Consider the following 14,070-nt stretch of genomic DNA (forward strand, 5'->3'; position numbering starts at 1 on the left):
AAACAAAATTAGATCATGAACATCATCAGAATTCTCCTGGTAGCAGGATATTGAATAAGATACAAAAATAATTTAACTTAACTACTGTCTGATACTGTGTATTTTAAGTATTAGGTATTTCCTCTGCCATAAATGTAGATTCAGCCAACCCAGACAACCAGGGTTTAGAAAAGCTTCATTTCCAACCTTTTGCAGATGGAGAAGGGCTGATTAAGGTGTACAGGGCAGAGATCTTATGAAACCAGCAAAATGTCTTTGCTGATCTGCATTGTCTCCTGGATAAGATATGTTACAATTTTAAAATTCTCTTTGATTTCAAATCCTTCCATTGCCTTGCCACTTCAAATATTTTAAATTTCCTCTTGTCCTGCAACCACTTACAATATCGGCATGCCTTCAACTGCAAGTTCACAAAGCTCTGAAAAGCCTTCTTGAAATTCTTCATCCTTTGCAACTATCTTGACATTTTGATTATTTGTACTAGTACTATCTGCAGCTATAGTACTATCAAATATTGTTTAATAACCATCTCAAATACTCTTCTCCTTTGAGCTCTGCATAAATTGAAATTATGGTAGGTTTTCAGGGAGATTAAGTTTGTAAAAATAAATATGTTGGAAGATTTAATGTTCAGCATTATGGAAGGCATGATTGAAAGAAATTCATGCACTTTTATAGCTCCTTTAATGACATTGGTTATACCAATGCATCTGAAAGTAGGAGGTACAGCAGCTTATGTGCAAACAACATGATCCCACAGACAGCGAAGATGATGACCAGGTAATCCATGTCTTCACTAATCTTGATAGCCAGGATACTCTGGGAATTGCACTCTGTTCTTGCAATCATTGACATGGGACTTATTACACCTCCCAAGCAGGGAAGTCACCACCTCAGCTTACACCTCATGTGGAGATAACATCTCTCACAGTGCTGCGCCCTTCAGTGTTACACAGGTGAGTCAGAGGTTCTTGAGAACAAGGTCTGGAATGCTGCTACTGCCCACAAATCTCCCACTCAGCAAGTCCACAATCTCAAATTACACTCTTGTAAATGTGGATCTGATGGGAGGAGGAGAGGTGGATCTGATGGGAGATCATTTAAAGGGAGATTGTTTTAAAGGGAGATGTGATGAGAAATTAAACTTTTCAGTTATTGCACCAGGAGATAAGAGACTCCTACATCTTATTGTGATCTCACTTTTGACTGTGAGATTTGTAACAGTGAGCACTCTTCTAGGTTGTCATGGAGATATACAGTTCAGAAGGCCCTTCAGCCCAACATATCCATGTCAACCTTTTTTATGAATCTATACTATCCCATTTGCCTGCACTACATCCGTATCATTTTGTGCCTTAATTGTATCTATAAATGTCTCTGAAATAGTACAAGATTGAATAGGAATCTGAGCGATAACTTTTTCACACAAAGGGTGGTGGGTGTATGGAACAAGCTGCCAGAGGAGGCAGTTGAGGCAGGGACTATCCCAACATTTAAGAGACAGTTAGGGAGGTACATGGATAGGACAGGTTTGGAGGGGTATAGACCACATGTGGGCAGGTGGGACTAGTGTAGCTGGGACATGTTGGCCGGTGTGGGTAATTTGGGCCAAAGGGCCAGTTTCCACACTGTATCACTCTGTGACTCTATGACTAAGAAACCTATGTACAGCCAAGTGTGAATTCCGGACCAAGTTTACAACACCCGATAACCACATGGATCCCCGACAATTGTAGCAATGCTTATCTTACAAAGTGAAGTCAGGCAGTATCGCTGATGAGCTCAATGTATTCTATGCTCACTTTGAACAGGTCAGTGGACTGATGTCATCCCCTCTGACAGCCTCGGGTGCACCTGTACCCATGGTCACCGTCACAGATATCAGATCGGCCATCCTGAGAGTGAACCCGCGGAAAGCAATGGGCCAAAATGGAATCCCCAGCCGTGTCCTCAGAACCTGCTTGGACCAGCTGACAGGAGTAATCGTAGACATCTTTAACCTCTCCGCACTCCATTCTGGGGTTCCCATATGCTTTAAGAAGACTACTATTATCCGGGGCCAAACATAAGCAAGATAGCCTAAATGACTAACGTCCGGTGGCTCTGACATTCAACATCATGAAGTACTTCCAAACAGCCTTGATCAGCCTATTGACACAACACGTCCACAGCACATGCAATCTTCCTTGTCTTACTCTCATCTGTGGACAACAAGCACCTACAGGGCCCTCCATAATGTTTGGGACAAAGACCCATCATTTATTTATTTGCCTCTGTACTTCACAATTTGAGATATGTAATAGAAAAAAATCACTTGTGGTTAAAGTGCACATTGTCAGATTTTAATAAAGGCCATTTTTATACATTTTGGTTTCACCATGTAGAAATTACAACAATTGACAAACAGCAAAAAAAGTTTCCAAAGGTGATGGAAACACTGGAGGAAAGACTTGGTGCTGAGAGCTCTCTTATATCTGCATTAAGGAGGCAATTTAAAAATACCTGAGCAAATACAAACACCTGTGAAGCCATGTGTCCCAAACATTATGGTGCCCTGAAATGCGGGGACTATGTATAAACACTGCTGTAATTTCTACATGGTGAAACCAAAATGTATAAAAATGGCCTTTATTAAAATCTGACAATGTGCACTTTAACGAATTGCGATTTTTTTCTATTACAAATCTCAAATTGTGGAGTATAGAGGCAAATAAATAAATGATGGGTCTTTGTCCCAAAAATCATGGAGGGCACTGTACATCTAACTCCTATTTGACTATCAATGTCATAATCCTAACTAAACTCAGCTCCATAACTCTTGGACCCAGGAGTCAGCACCCTCCTCTGCAATGGGATCCCAGATTTTCTGACCCGTAGGCCGCAATCAGTAATTATAGACAACAAAATATACTCCACAATAATTCTCAACGTTATATTCTGCACTCTGGTTATTTTGCTCTATTGTACTTGTGTATGGCTTGATTGTTCTCATGCGGTATGATTTGACTTGCTAGCACACGAGCAAAGTTTTCCTCTGTATCTCAGTACACATGACAATAATAAACAAATACCAATACTGATAACAATACCAATGGTGATTATATCTGACTCCACTACTTCCCATGATAGCATGTTCAAGATATCAAACAGATAGCCTGTTAAATCAAAACTTTAGCGGTTCTGCATCTACACCATAATGTTCCACCAGTGTGCTTATTAATTGATACATTTACCTTATTATCTGAAAGAGTTGTGTGAATAAAATTAAACAACCACTCACTTGATTATTAAATGCATCAGGAGCAAGCGTCTTGTAAATTGGTGCCAATAAACCCGCCAGGTTTTGTAGATTTGCCTCCAGCCTCTCCTCCTGAAAAGCATGGTGACAATTTAAACATGGAGAATCCTACCACTGAAAGATTTAAAGTTCACTGCCTCAAGCGAATATAACACTTCGATGAGGAAGCAGCGCAAGATTTTCGGGTAAAGAATTATAACGGGAACACTCCCTAGTTTCCAAGGATGTGCATCATGCAACAATTTACATCTTTAAATTGTTCTTTATGCTTCATGGTTGAAAGATTAGGAACCGATTAACAATCTTGCAATGTACCTTCCATGACAGTACTACCTTTATTATAGCCTGCAGGATGGTTATGAAACAAAGGAGTTTTGAAGGTTGCAGCAACAAGCAGAAAACCTCAGACACTGGTTGTGGAGCTGCCATCACCACCCACTGAAACTCTCCGGAATGGGCTTCAATCCTTACAACTCCTAACGAGTTGTGAAAGAGACTTGAATCTGGAACCTGTTGCTTGAAACTTTGAATGTTCTCCCTCAGTGCCTCGTCTGCTCCGCGCTTCAAATTGTGGGCAAGTGACGCATGTGTTTTTCAATACTGTAAAGCCACCTTAAGCCTGTAAAGTTAATTTCCTGCGAAGCTCTTCAGGTGACCAGGCATTGAGCTTGAAACGCCTTTCAACAGAATTCCACCAAAATTCAGGTTGATGTATTACGAGCAGTGTGTGCTTTTCAAAACAGTGGGCAGATGCACACCGGTTACCACCCACCTCTTTGGGATCATCGCCGAGCAGCTTGAATTTCCGGGGGGCTTTGCTTCTGGCAAACTTGCATCCATTATAGTACATACTCCAGGAGCAGCCGAAGGAAAAAGAGGCTCCACCGGTGTCTTGATTCAGCCCTTGGCAAGCACACGTCCGTCTGCATAAATAGGTCAGTGTTAATCGTGTCGCCTTTTCATTTGGCATTATCGTTTGAAATGCTAATATATCATCCCAACTTGGATACATATCATGATACTTTGACTGGCACTTTGTCAAAATCTTGTAATTCCTATCTGACAACATTTGTAAGTGCACTTCACCACATAAACAGACCATCCCCTCCTCTCACTGCACACACCAACCCTCCTTCCATAGTGGAGCACTTCACTGTCATTCAAATGACACGAGTGCCGCAGCGGTAGAGTTGGTGCCTTGCAGCACCGGAGACCAGGTCCGATCCTGACTACGGGTGCTGTCTGTATGGAGTTTGTACGTTCTCCCCGTGACCACGTGGGTTTTCTCTGTGATCTCCGGTTTCTTGCCACATTCCAAAGACGTATTGGTCTGAGGTTAATTGGCTTTGGTAAAAATAGTGAAATTGCCCCTTGTGTGTAAGATAGTGCTCATGTACAGGGGTCGCTGCTGGGGACGGAATCGTTGGGTCGAAGGGCTTATTTATTTGCTGTATCTCTAGATTAAACTCAACTAAATTAAACTAAAGTGCCACTTCTCATGGCTACTAAGGGTGGATTACAAACATCACGTACATCTCAGGATGATTAAAATAAATGTTTGAATTTAAAAACAAGTAATTTAGGTGACCATTATTCGGTATTTTGGTATGCGCCTAACACCTGTGCACTTTGACTGAGACCGTCTTTTGATATTTTTCAAATTGCATTCCACAAATCTGGAAGTTTCAGACACCCACTTCATCAGCTGCGGTACTTGCAGTCCAGCAGCTGCCTTTTCCACCTTATGGTTCAAGTTGAAAGTCTACAAGTTGCAAGTACACCCCACACTGTGTTCTGACCAAAATAACAGAGAACAATCACATGTCCTGTTTGTTGAGTGGGATGCTTGACCTCTCAGCACATGCGTAGAAAACTCTGTAATTTTAGACAGTCTAAGCTGCCCAGACATCACAGCTCTCATTATGAAAAATGCAAGTGGCTTGCTCAACACTTTAAGCAACTAAGTTGTCTCCTCTAACCTCATCTGCTGCATTCAGTGTGCCTGACGTGGCTTCCTTTGCTTTGATGATACCAAGTGCAGACCAGGCGATATTTCAGTCAACCCAACCTGGAACTTCTGGCTGCTAACCATTTTAACTCACCTTTCCATTCCTATACTGACCTTTCTGTCCTGGACCTCTTCCATTGCCAGATTGAGGCCACATGCAAACTGGAGGAACAGCACTTCATTTAGCTTACAACCCAATGGTATGAACATTGAATTCTCTAATTTAATGTAACACCCTCCCCTTCTTTCCTGTGCCCTGTTCTGGTAAGCATCCATTTCTCCTATTCTGTCCACCTTTCCTCTCCCCCCCCCCCCCCCTCTCCACCCCACCCCATCCCATCTCATTCCACCTATAACCCTCCCTCTAACTTTGCATCACTCCTCTCCTTATCTGACACTTCTTTGTCTCCTTTTCATCCCTAACCTTTGTACAGCCATTTGCTAGTCCAATTCCCCTCAGCTGTATCCACTATCGCTTGCCAGGCTTTGTCCCGCTCTCACCTATTTTCCAGCTATCACCCCCCTACTACAATCAGTCTGAAGAAGGGTCCCGACGCAAAATGTCACCTGTCCATGTTCTCCATTGTGTTACTCCAACATTTTCTGATTTTTTAATCCTAAAAGTTCGGACAGTGATCCTTGCTTATCTCTGCTTAGCTTGGTCTCTGGACCTGGGGAGCTGACTCATTCAATGTTTCTCATCCATTTAAGAAAGCCGGCAATTTATTCTTTCACTTTAAAGTAAGAATTGTAATCCATGCAAATCCCCTCTCATCCTCAGGATGTTCCAGCATGAAGAAGCCCCAAGGATGTATTTTTATAGCACATTCACTGTGCTTACTTTTGCTTCCTTCATTAATTTTGTGGATCTGGCCTTTACTGCTCTTCACTAATTGCTTTGAGCAGATGGTGATGAGCTGCTTTCTTACATCTCCGCTGTCTTTGAGATGAAGCTATTCCCACGGTGTTGTTCGATAAATATAGCTGACAACTTGTCCACCCGAGATTCTATCCACAGTGAGTGAGATAATTGAGTAGAACATGTTGGTTCAGTGATAAATATATTTGCCAGTACAAATGAAGAATTCACTTATCGTTCTTTTAATTATGATATGTGATGTTTTAGCCACATGACAATGAAGTGCTTCTTTGCAAGAGAAAGGAATGGTGAGATGTTGCTGTTAGGACACTTGTACGTTGGCTGGGGTTCGTGTTGGAAGAGCCTTCTGTAAACCCCATAAGCCTGTTGTGAAGGTTCTGTTTTTCTTTGGACTTGTCTCTCAGAAAGTGAACCTTTAGCCTATAATTATCAGTTCATTGCCAAATCCCAAGGTTCAGACTGGAATGTAATCCCGAACACCTTCATAAGCTTCATGATACTGACAGTTTAATTCACCCAACTTCCAAAATCTAAATTAGATGAATTGAAATTCATTAACATTTTCACCTTGAAGATTTACTGTAAAAAAAATCTTAAAACTACTGTCCATTCAAACATGCTTAAACGTGTTTATATTTTTTAAGAGGCTTAAATGCTGAAACTCTCCATGGCATGATCAGAACTTTGGAGATGTGTGTTCCATGTTGTAACTGGTTATTGTTAACGAGGTGAAAAAAACCCTCTCTTTTCAAAATGTTAAATACTGTGAGGGTAATCTTTATCCTCTGAACATAGGGCAAGCATTGCCTGTGGGAAGATATTGCATCCATTTATCCCATGGTACCGTGATCCCTAAATTTAAAAGGAAACCAGATCCCTTTAATCGCTGTTTAAATTACACTTTGTGTTCCAAATGGGAAGGGAACCACTGGAGAGATGGAGAAGTTCAACTCAACATTAGGGTTAGGCTTATTGAGGGCAAGGGTTGCTTGGAACAAGCCTGGCTTTATCCAGGAAATTCCCAGAAATGTGAAAGGTGAATAACACATCCAACCAGAGGGATTTTAATATAGAAATTGCTGACAATCGCTTCTTTAGAAAAAAAACCCTTCCAGGTCCTTCATTAAATAGCTCAAAAGCCTCTGTTGCAGTTACTAGCACCCACGCTTCCCTTTCCAATTAGCAAAGTGACTCTGCCTTGAAATGTGGGAGGTGACAGGCATGGGCTTATCTACTGCATCCGATGTTCCCACTGTGACCTCTTTTACTTTGGCAAGACCAAGCGTAGATTCGACAAATGTTTCGCCAAACACTTGCGCTCGGTCCACCAAGGCCCACTGGATCCCCTAGTTGCTAATTATTTTAACTCCCCTTACCATTCACATACTGAACTTTCTGTCCTGGGCCTCCTCTTTTCCCCAGAGTGATGCCATACATAAACTGAAAGGTACAGTACCTCATATTCCACTTGAGTAGCTTACAACCCAACAGTATGAACAATTTTAAGTAACTTACCAAAACGAACCCCTCTCTTTTCCCCTCTCTTTTCCCCGCCCCTTTCCCCGTCCTCTTCCCTGTGTCCCACATTGACTCGCACACATTTCTCCCCTCCCCCTCCATTCCTTCCTCTGGCATCACCCAATTGCAGATCTTCTATCCCTACCTCACATCATTAGTCTTTTCATCTCTTTGGCTTTGTCCAACTTTGCCTATCAAAAACCCTCCTCACCTGTATCCACCTCTCCCATTGCCAAGCTTTGCCCTGCCCCTCCCAGCTTTCTCAACCCCCCCCCACCCCCCCCCCCCGCCCCCACCAAATCAGTCTCAAGAAGGGTCCCAACCGAAAACATCACCAATCCATGTCCCCAGAGATCCTGTCTGACCAACTGAATTACTCCAGCTCTTTGTGCCTTTTCTTAGGGGAAGTCCTGTGAGTAATCAAAATGTGAACCTTCATATAAAGATTGTGTTCACAATTCTGCTATCCATAGCACATGTGTGAGGGGCTGGATTCAACATGCTGGCCGTACTAGTGGGCACACCTTGAGAAATCAAAAGAAGTTCTCGGACTACAATCCCACAATGCACCTTGTGCACTCTCCTGCCTTCCGATGTCTTGAACAATTGCCCCGTTGCAATATAAAACTATTTCTCCCTTGTGTATTGCATTGTGTTCATTGATGCTGTACTTGCACATTGGAGCCTTGCCCAAAGAGTACATAGGTCGTGAAGTTGGAACCCATCCAGACCATGGCACCAGTCAACTAAAGGTCAGCGCTGTGCAATGTAATGCTTCAAAGTCCAGCCGCAAATCAACTCCGCAATACTTGAAACATATAACAAAGTTCTGTACAATTTTCTTTTATGTTGCATTTATTGAGGCAATGGGGAATGGAGTCCACTCAGTGCCACATCTGGAGCAGCAAAGCAAAGCCCCTTCTACTCTTCAGTAACACCACCGGCCTCAATATGGCTGTTGGCATAATAAAACCCGTCTTAAACCGAGCTCCTCATTCCACACCGGATCCACATAGCAATTGATAGAGTAACCATTCAGCCAAGGTCCCAGAGGTAAAGACCGGCCGCTTGGCTTCCCTCCGGCTCTGACCCATTTACAATCAGCATCATTGGGTGAAGATATACAAATGACTGTAGAATGTGGAATTCCTACTCTTCATTCAGAGCACATCTGCGGCTGGTCAGGGCACCGTGCTTCCTCAGGGTGTCCGTCAGCTCCATGTACAGTCTGTCAGCAAGTGGTAAAGCGATTCCTTCCCACACCAGGATGAGCACCACGAGCACTGCCGTGTCGCACGTGTGGCCGGCTCGTTCCCGCACCAGGCAGAGCAACTTCTCCTCAACGCAGCTTCGCCGAAGCACCTGTCAGCAGCAGAAAGAAATCATGATTGAAAGTTCAACCCAGCTCAGGACTATCATATGTTGAAAGACTGGAGCGACTAGGCTTGTATACACTGGAATTTAGAAGGATGAGAGGAGATCTTATCGAAACGTATAAGATTATTAAGGGGTTGGACACGTTAGAGGCAGGTAACGTGTTCCCAATGTTGGGGGAGTCCAGAACAAGGGGCCACAGTTTAAGAATAAGGGGTAGGCCATTTAGAACTGAGATGAGGAAAATCTTTTTCAGTCAGAGAGTTGTGAATCTGTGGAATTCTCTGCCTCAGAAGGCAGTGGAGGCCAATTCTCTGAATGCATTCAAGAGAGGGCTGGATAGAGCTCTTAAGGATAGCGGAGTCAGGGGGTATGGGGAGAAGGCGGGAACGGGGTACTGATTGAGAATGATCAGCCATGATCACATTGAATGGCGGTGCTGGCTCGAAGGGCCGAATGGCTTCCTCCTGCACCTATTGCCTATTGTTTATTGTCTATTGTGTAAAGATTCTGGACTGATTCTGGATTTATTTGTGCTTAGAAATACGAGCTTTAAGATCAGACGGCGGCCAGACAGTAGTCATGTGAGCCTAAACTTAATTGATTTAGATCATTGCTGATTTGCATCTTAACTCCAGCCAACCATCTTAATTTCAAATTCCACTTTTAGTTTCAATAATCTCCATTGATTTTTCTCAAATGCAACTGGATCAATCTTTCTTAAATCTTGCTGGAATATGGGGGATACGAGGAGAAATATTTATTACAGTTCAGTTTAGAGATACAAACAACAGAGTCCATGCCGACTATGGATCACCCCTTCACACTAGTTATATGTTATCTCACTTTCTCATCCACTCCCTGCACACAAGGAGCAATTTGAAATGGGCAAAAAACCTACAAACTTGCGCATTTTGGGATATGGGAGGAAACCGGAGAGAACATATGTGGTCACAGTGAGAACATGCAAATTCCATAATTGCAGCACCTGAGGTCAAGATCAAACCCTGTGAGGCACCAGCTCCACCACACTGTTGGTTGATGGGTGCTAGAATGTATTCCCTGACATGCAATAGCTGCATTCAAAGAAGTTTGACAGGGAAATGTTGTATACCCAAGTCAATGGATTCAATAGACATCCTTGATCAGCATACACCATTATTTAAATGAAGATAAGAGAACAATCTCCAAGGACCCAACCTGGTTGAAACTGTGGGAAGCAAGAAGTTGCTTCCAAAATGCCCAACTTCTCCAGAATCTGTGCAGTATGAGTATCTCAATGAGAGATTCAGTGTTGAAATGTGCCGAACAGTATTTGTATGATAGTTGGTGAATAAACTCACCACTAAACATTGGGTTAGCCACTCAATTGTAAATCTTTGAAGTCTCTAAATCGCAGCACAATAAACTCACCAGCACTGTAAAATGTTATTTTCCATTTGTTTCATACTCAACCACTTAGTCAAAATCCAATTCTTAGACCCTTCTCATTATCATCAATCAGTATGTTATTTGACATTGAATTCAAGAGTCCAACTGGCTCGGACCCAGTGCAGCTCATCAGCAATTTTTCATTCTGGATTAAGTGATACACAGTTAACACAGACCCCAGATATTCTGCAGAGAGCACCAGACTTTTTAGATTGTGGGTGGCAGAGACCTCTAGGCCAAAGCCCAGGGTAGGTCTACAGGAAAGCACAAGTGGAACATATCATGTTTGTCTCTTCCCAAAACTCCAGCCTGCCTCATTACCAACCAATTGCAAATCATGTGCAATGGCTCATCTTTTTCAGATCTTCAGACCAGAGAGGAGAAATAAAATTAACCACTCACCCATTTTGCAATAGGGCATCCTTGACTGCTTTTGCCCTCTTTGCCTGTATAAACAATTTTCTCGATTCTTATAGCACTGCCTTTCTTGCTAAACCTGGCAGGGGGTCAAAAGCATTAACCTGATGATTAGCCTCCGTCACAGAACCAGAAATATATTTTTACACAGAGTCTAACATTTGATTTCTGATCTCCTTTAAGACAATCCATTCAGTAAACGCATGAATTAGATTTAGGTACCAAAACAGCTCCCAGTTCACAGCGCATTTCACGCACAATGAAGGGGATTGGACACATTAGAGGCAGGAAACATGTTCCCAATGTTGGGGGAGTCCAGAACAAGGGGCCACAGTTTAAGAATAAGGGGTAGGCCATTTAGAACGGAGATGAGGAAGAACTTTTTCAGTCAGAGAGTGGTGAAGGTGTGGAATTCTCTGCCTCAGAAGGCAGTGGAGGCCAGTTCGTTGGATGCTTTCAAGAGAGAGCTGGATAGAGCTCTTAAAGATAGCGGAGTGAGGGGGTATATGGAGAAGGCAGGAACGGGGTACTGATTGAGAGTGATCAGCCATGATCGCATTGAATGGCGGTGCTGGCTCGAAGGGCTGAATGGCCTACTCCTGCACCTATTGTCTATTGTCTATTGTCTATTGTTTCAGAATGAGAATTCTAGCAATTTTAATGTTCCTGCATATCGTGTAAAATCCACTGAACATAGAACATAAATGTGCAAGCAGAATTGTCACTCTATAGACACAGAGGATTCCTGTCTCCACTAATTATAGGCTACTAATGAAAACCGTTCTTGGTATTTTAATGTTGCACTTATTCACCAGGGAGGCAACTGTTGTAAACAGACCTTTCCTGGCTTTTAGTCCCACAAGGTTCAAATATCAATTCACAGAGGAAGATACAGTGCCCTCCATAATGTTTGGGACAAAGACCAATCATTTATTTATTTACCTCTGTACTCCACAATTTGAGATTTGTAATCGAAAAAATCATATGTGGTTAAAGTGCACATTGTCAGATTTTAATAAAGGCCATTTTTATACATTTTGGTTTCACCATGTAGAAATTACAACAGTGTTTATAAATAGTCCCCCCATTTCAGGGCACCACAATGTTTTGGACACAGCAATGTCATGTAAATGAAAGTTGTCATGTTTAATATTTTGTTGCATATCCTTTGCATGCAATGACTGCTTGAAGTCTGCGATTCATGGACATCACCAGTTGCTGGGTGTCTTCTCTGGTGATGCTCTGCCAGGCCTGTATTGCAGCCATCTTTAGCTGCAATGCTTAGTTTGGGGGCTAGTCCCCTTCAGTTTTCTCTTCAGCATATAAAAGGCATGCTCAATTGGGCTCAGATCGGGTGATTGACTTGGCCACTCAAGAATTTACCATTTTTTAGCTTTGAAAAACTCCTTTGTTGCTTTAGCAGTATATTTGGGATCATTGTCTCGCTGTAGAATGAACAGCCGGCCAATGAGTTTTGAGGCATTTGTTTGAACTTGAGCAGATAGGATGCGTCGATACACCTCAGAATTCATTACGCTACTACCATCGGCAGTTGTATCATCAATGAAGATAAGTGAGCCAGTACCTTCAGCTGCCATACATGTCCTGGCCATAACACCCCCACCACCATGTTTCACAGATGAGGTGGTAAGCTTTGGATCATGGTCAGTTCCTTGTCTCCTCCATACTTTGCTCTTGCCATCACACTGATACAAGTTAATCTTCATCTCATCTGTCCACAAGACCTTTTTCCAGAACTGTGGTTGCTCTTTCAAGTACTTCTTGGCAAACTGTAACCTGGCCATCCTATGTTTGCAGCTAACCAATGGTTTGCATCTTGCATTGTAGCCTCTGTTGAGCTTCCCAACATCAGTCTCTACCCAAGACTGCGAACCACTTGATGGTGAAATCGGCAGGCCGTGGTTGGAGCGCCGATCCCAGGCAAGCGGTCACAGGCTCGGATGGTCAGTCCACGGCCCCATGGTGGGGCTCAAAGTCACTCTGGAACATGGCCGCCAGCTCCATGAAGTTAGGTCGCAGAGCGACCGGAGATATGATCCAGAAAACAATCGAATCTCCGGCAAGGTAAGAGATTAAAAAAAAGATTCCCCCATCCCCCAAGTAAAACAAACCAGAGAACATTAACACATACTTTTAAAACACACTAAACGTAACAAAAAAGATTAAAAGACAGACAGACCTTTGGCAAGGCTGCCATCGCTGACTGCGCCACCCGGTGGAAAATAAATTAAACACACCTGAGCAATTACAAACGCCTGTGAAACCATGTGTTCCAAACATTATGCTGCCCTGAAATGAGGGGACTATGTATAAACACAGCTGTAATTTCTACATGGTGAAACCAAAATGTATAAAAATGGCCTTTAATAAAATCTGACAATGTGCCCTTTAACCACATGTGTTTTTTTTCTGTTACAAATCTGAAATTGTGGAGTACAAAGGCAAATAAATAAATGATGGGTCTTTGTCCCAAACATTATGGAGGGCACTGTAAATTCATTAAGAACCAAGGTTTAAGAAGCTGAACATATTGTCAATGAGTCTAAATTAAAACATTTTACAGATTAACAAAATCACACAGTATATTACAGAGATCAAAGATTCCAATATTATATGTATTATTTCATTATTATGTCATTATACCTGTTTTCCATTTGCTCTCGAATTTGGGCTACATTACGGCCTGCTCCGAGGTGTGTGTAGTAAGGCCCTTCATCTTTTTCAATAATTTGCTCTGTTGATTCAAATGAAAAGAAACTAACAGTATAAATTAACCTTTTAGAAATTGTCTGCACTGGTCATGGGTTCATCAATTATTAATCGGTAACAAACCAAAAGTCACATCTGTCAAACCAAAATTCGAAAGTCTGAAGAAGGGTCTCGACCCGAAATGTCACCCATTCCTTCTCGCCAGAGATTCTGCCTGTCCCGCTGAGTTACTCCAGCTTTTTGCGTCTATCAAAAGTCACATCTCTCAGTTAAATAGAAATGATAGCTAGAATTCTAGATTGCGCAACTGAGAATAAGGACACTACCTGCAGTATCACAATCGGCAGCCCAGGTTCAGCGTACACAGGAAGCACTGAGGCAGAAAGTTGTGAATTGCAGACTTTATGTATGTAG

The 14,070-nt window shown here is 42.5% G+C and overlaps 1 protein-coding gene across 1 annotated transcript in view; it reads right to left on the reverse strand.

Moving 5' to 3' along the window:
* LOC144591928 (methylcytosine dioxygenase TET2-like) overlaps positions 1-14,070 on the reverse strand; it is a 112,814-nt gene that overhangs the window by 12,067 nt on the left and 86,677 nt on the right. Inside the window, exons 4-8 of the mRNA XM_078395955.1 lie at positions 13,591-13,681; positions 10,912-11,005; positions 8,858-9,066; positions 4,071-4,221; positions 3,281-3,370 (exon numbers count right to left, since the gene is read on the reverse strand). Coding sequence (XP_078252081.1) covers positions 3,281-3,370; positions 4,071-4,221; positions 8,858-9,066; positions 10,912-11,005; positions 13,591-13,681 — 635 coding nt within the window. The remainder of the gene's footprint in view (positions 1-3,280; positions 3,371-4,070; positions 4,222-8,857; positions 9,067-10,911; positions 11,006-13,590; positions 13,682-14,070) is intronic.

Source organism: Rhinoraja longicauda, chromosome 3 (genome assembly GCF_053455715.1).
Source record: "Rhinoraja longicauda isolate Sanriku21f chromosome 3, sRhiLon1.1, whole genome shotgun sequence".
In the NCBI taxonomy this organism is placed as follows: domain Eukaryota; kingdom Metazoa; phylum Chordata; class Chondrichthyes; order Rajiformes; family Arhynchobatidae; genus Rhinoraja; species Rhinoraja longicauda.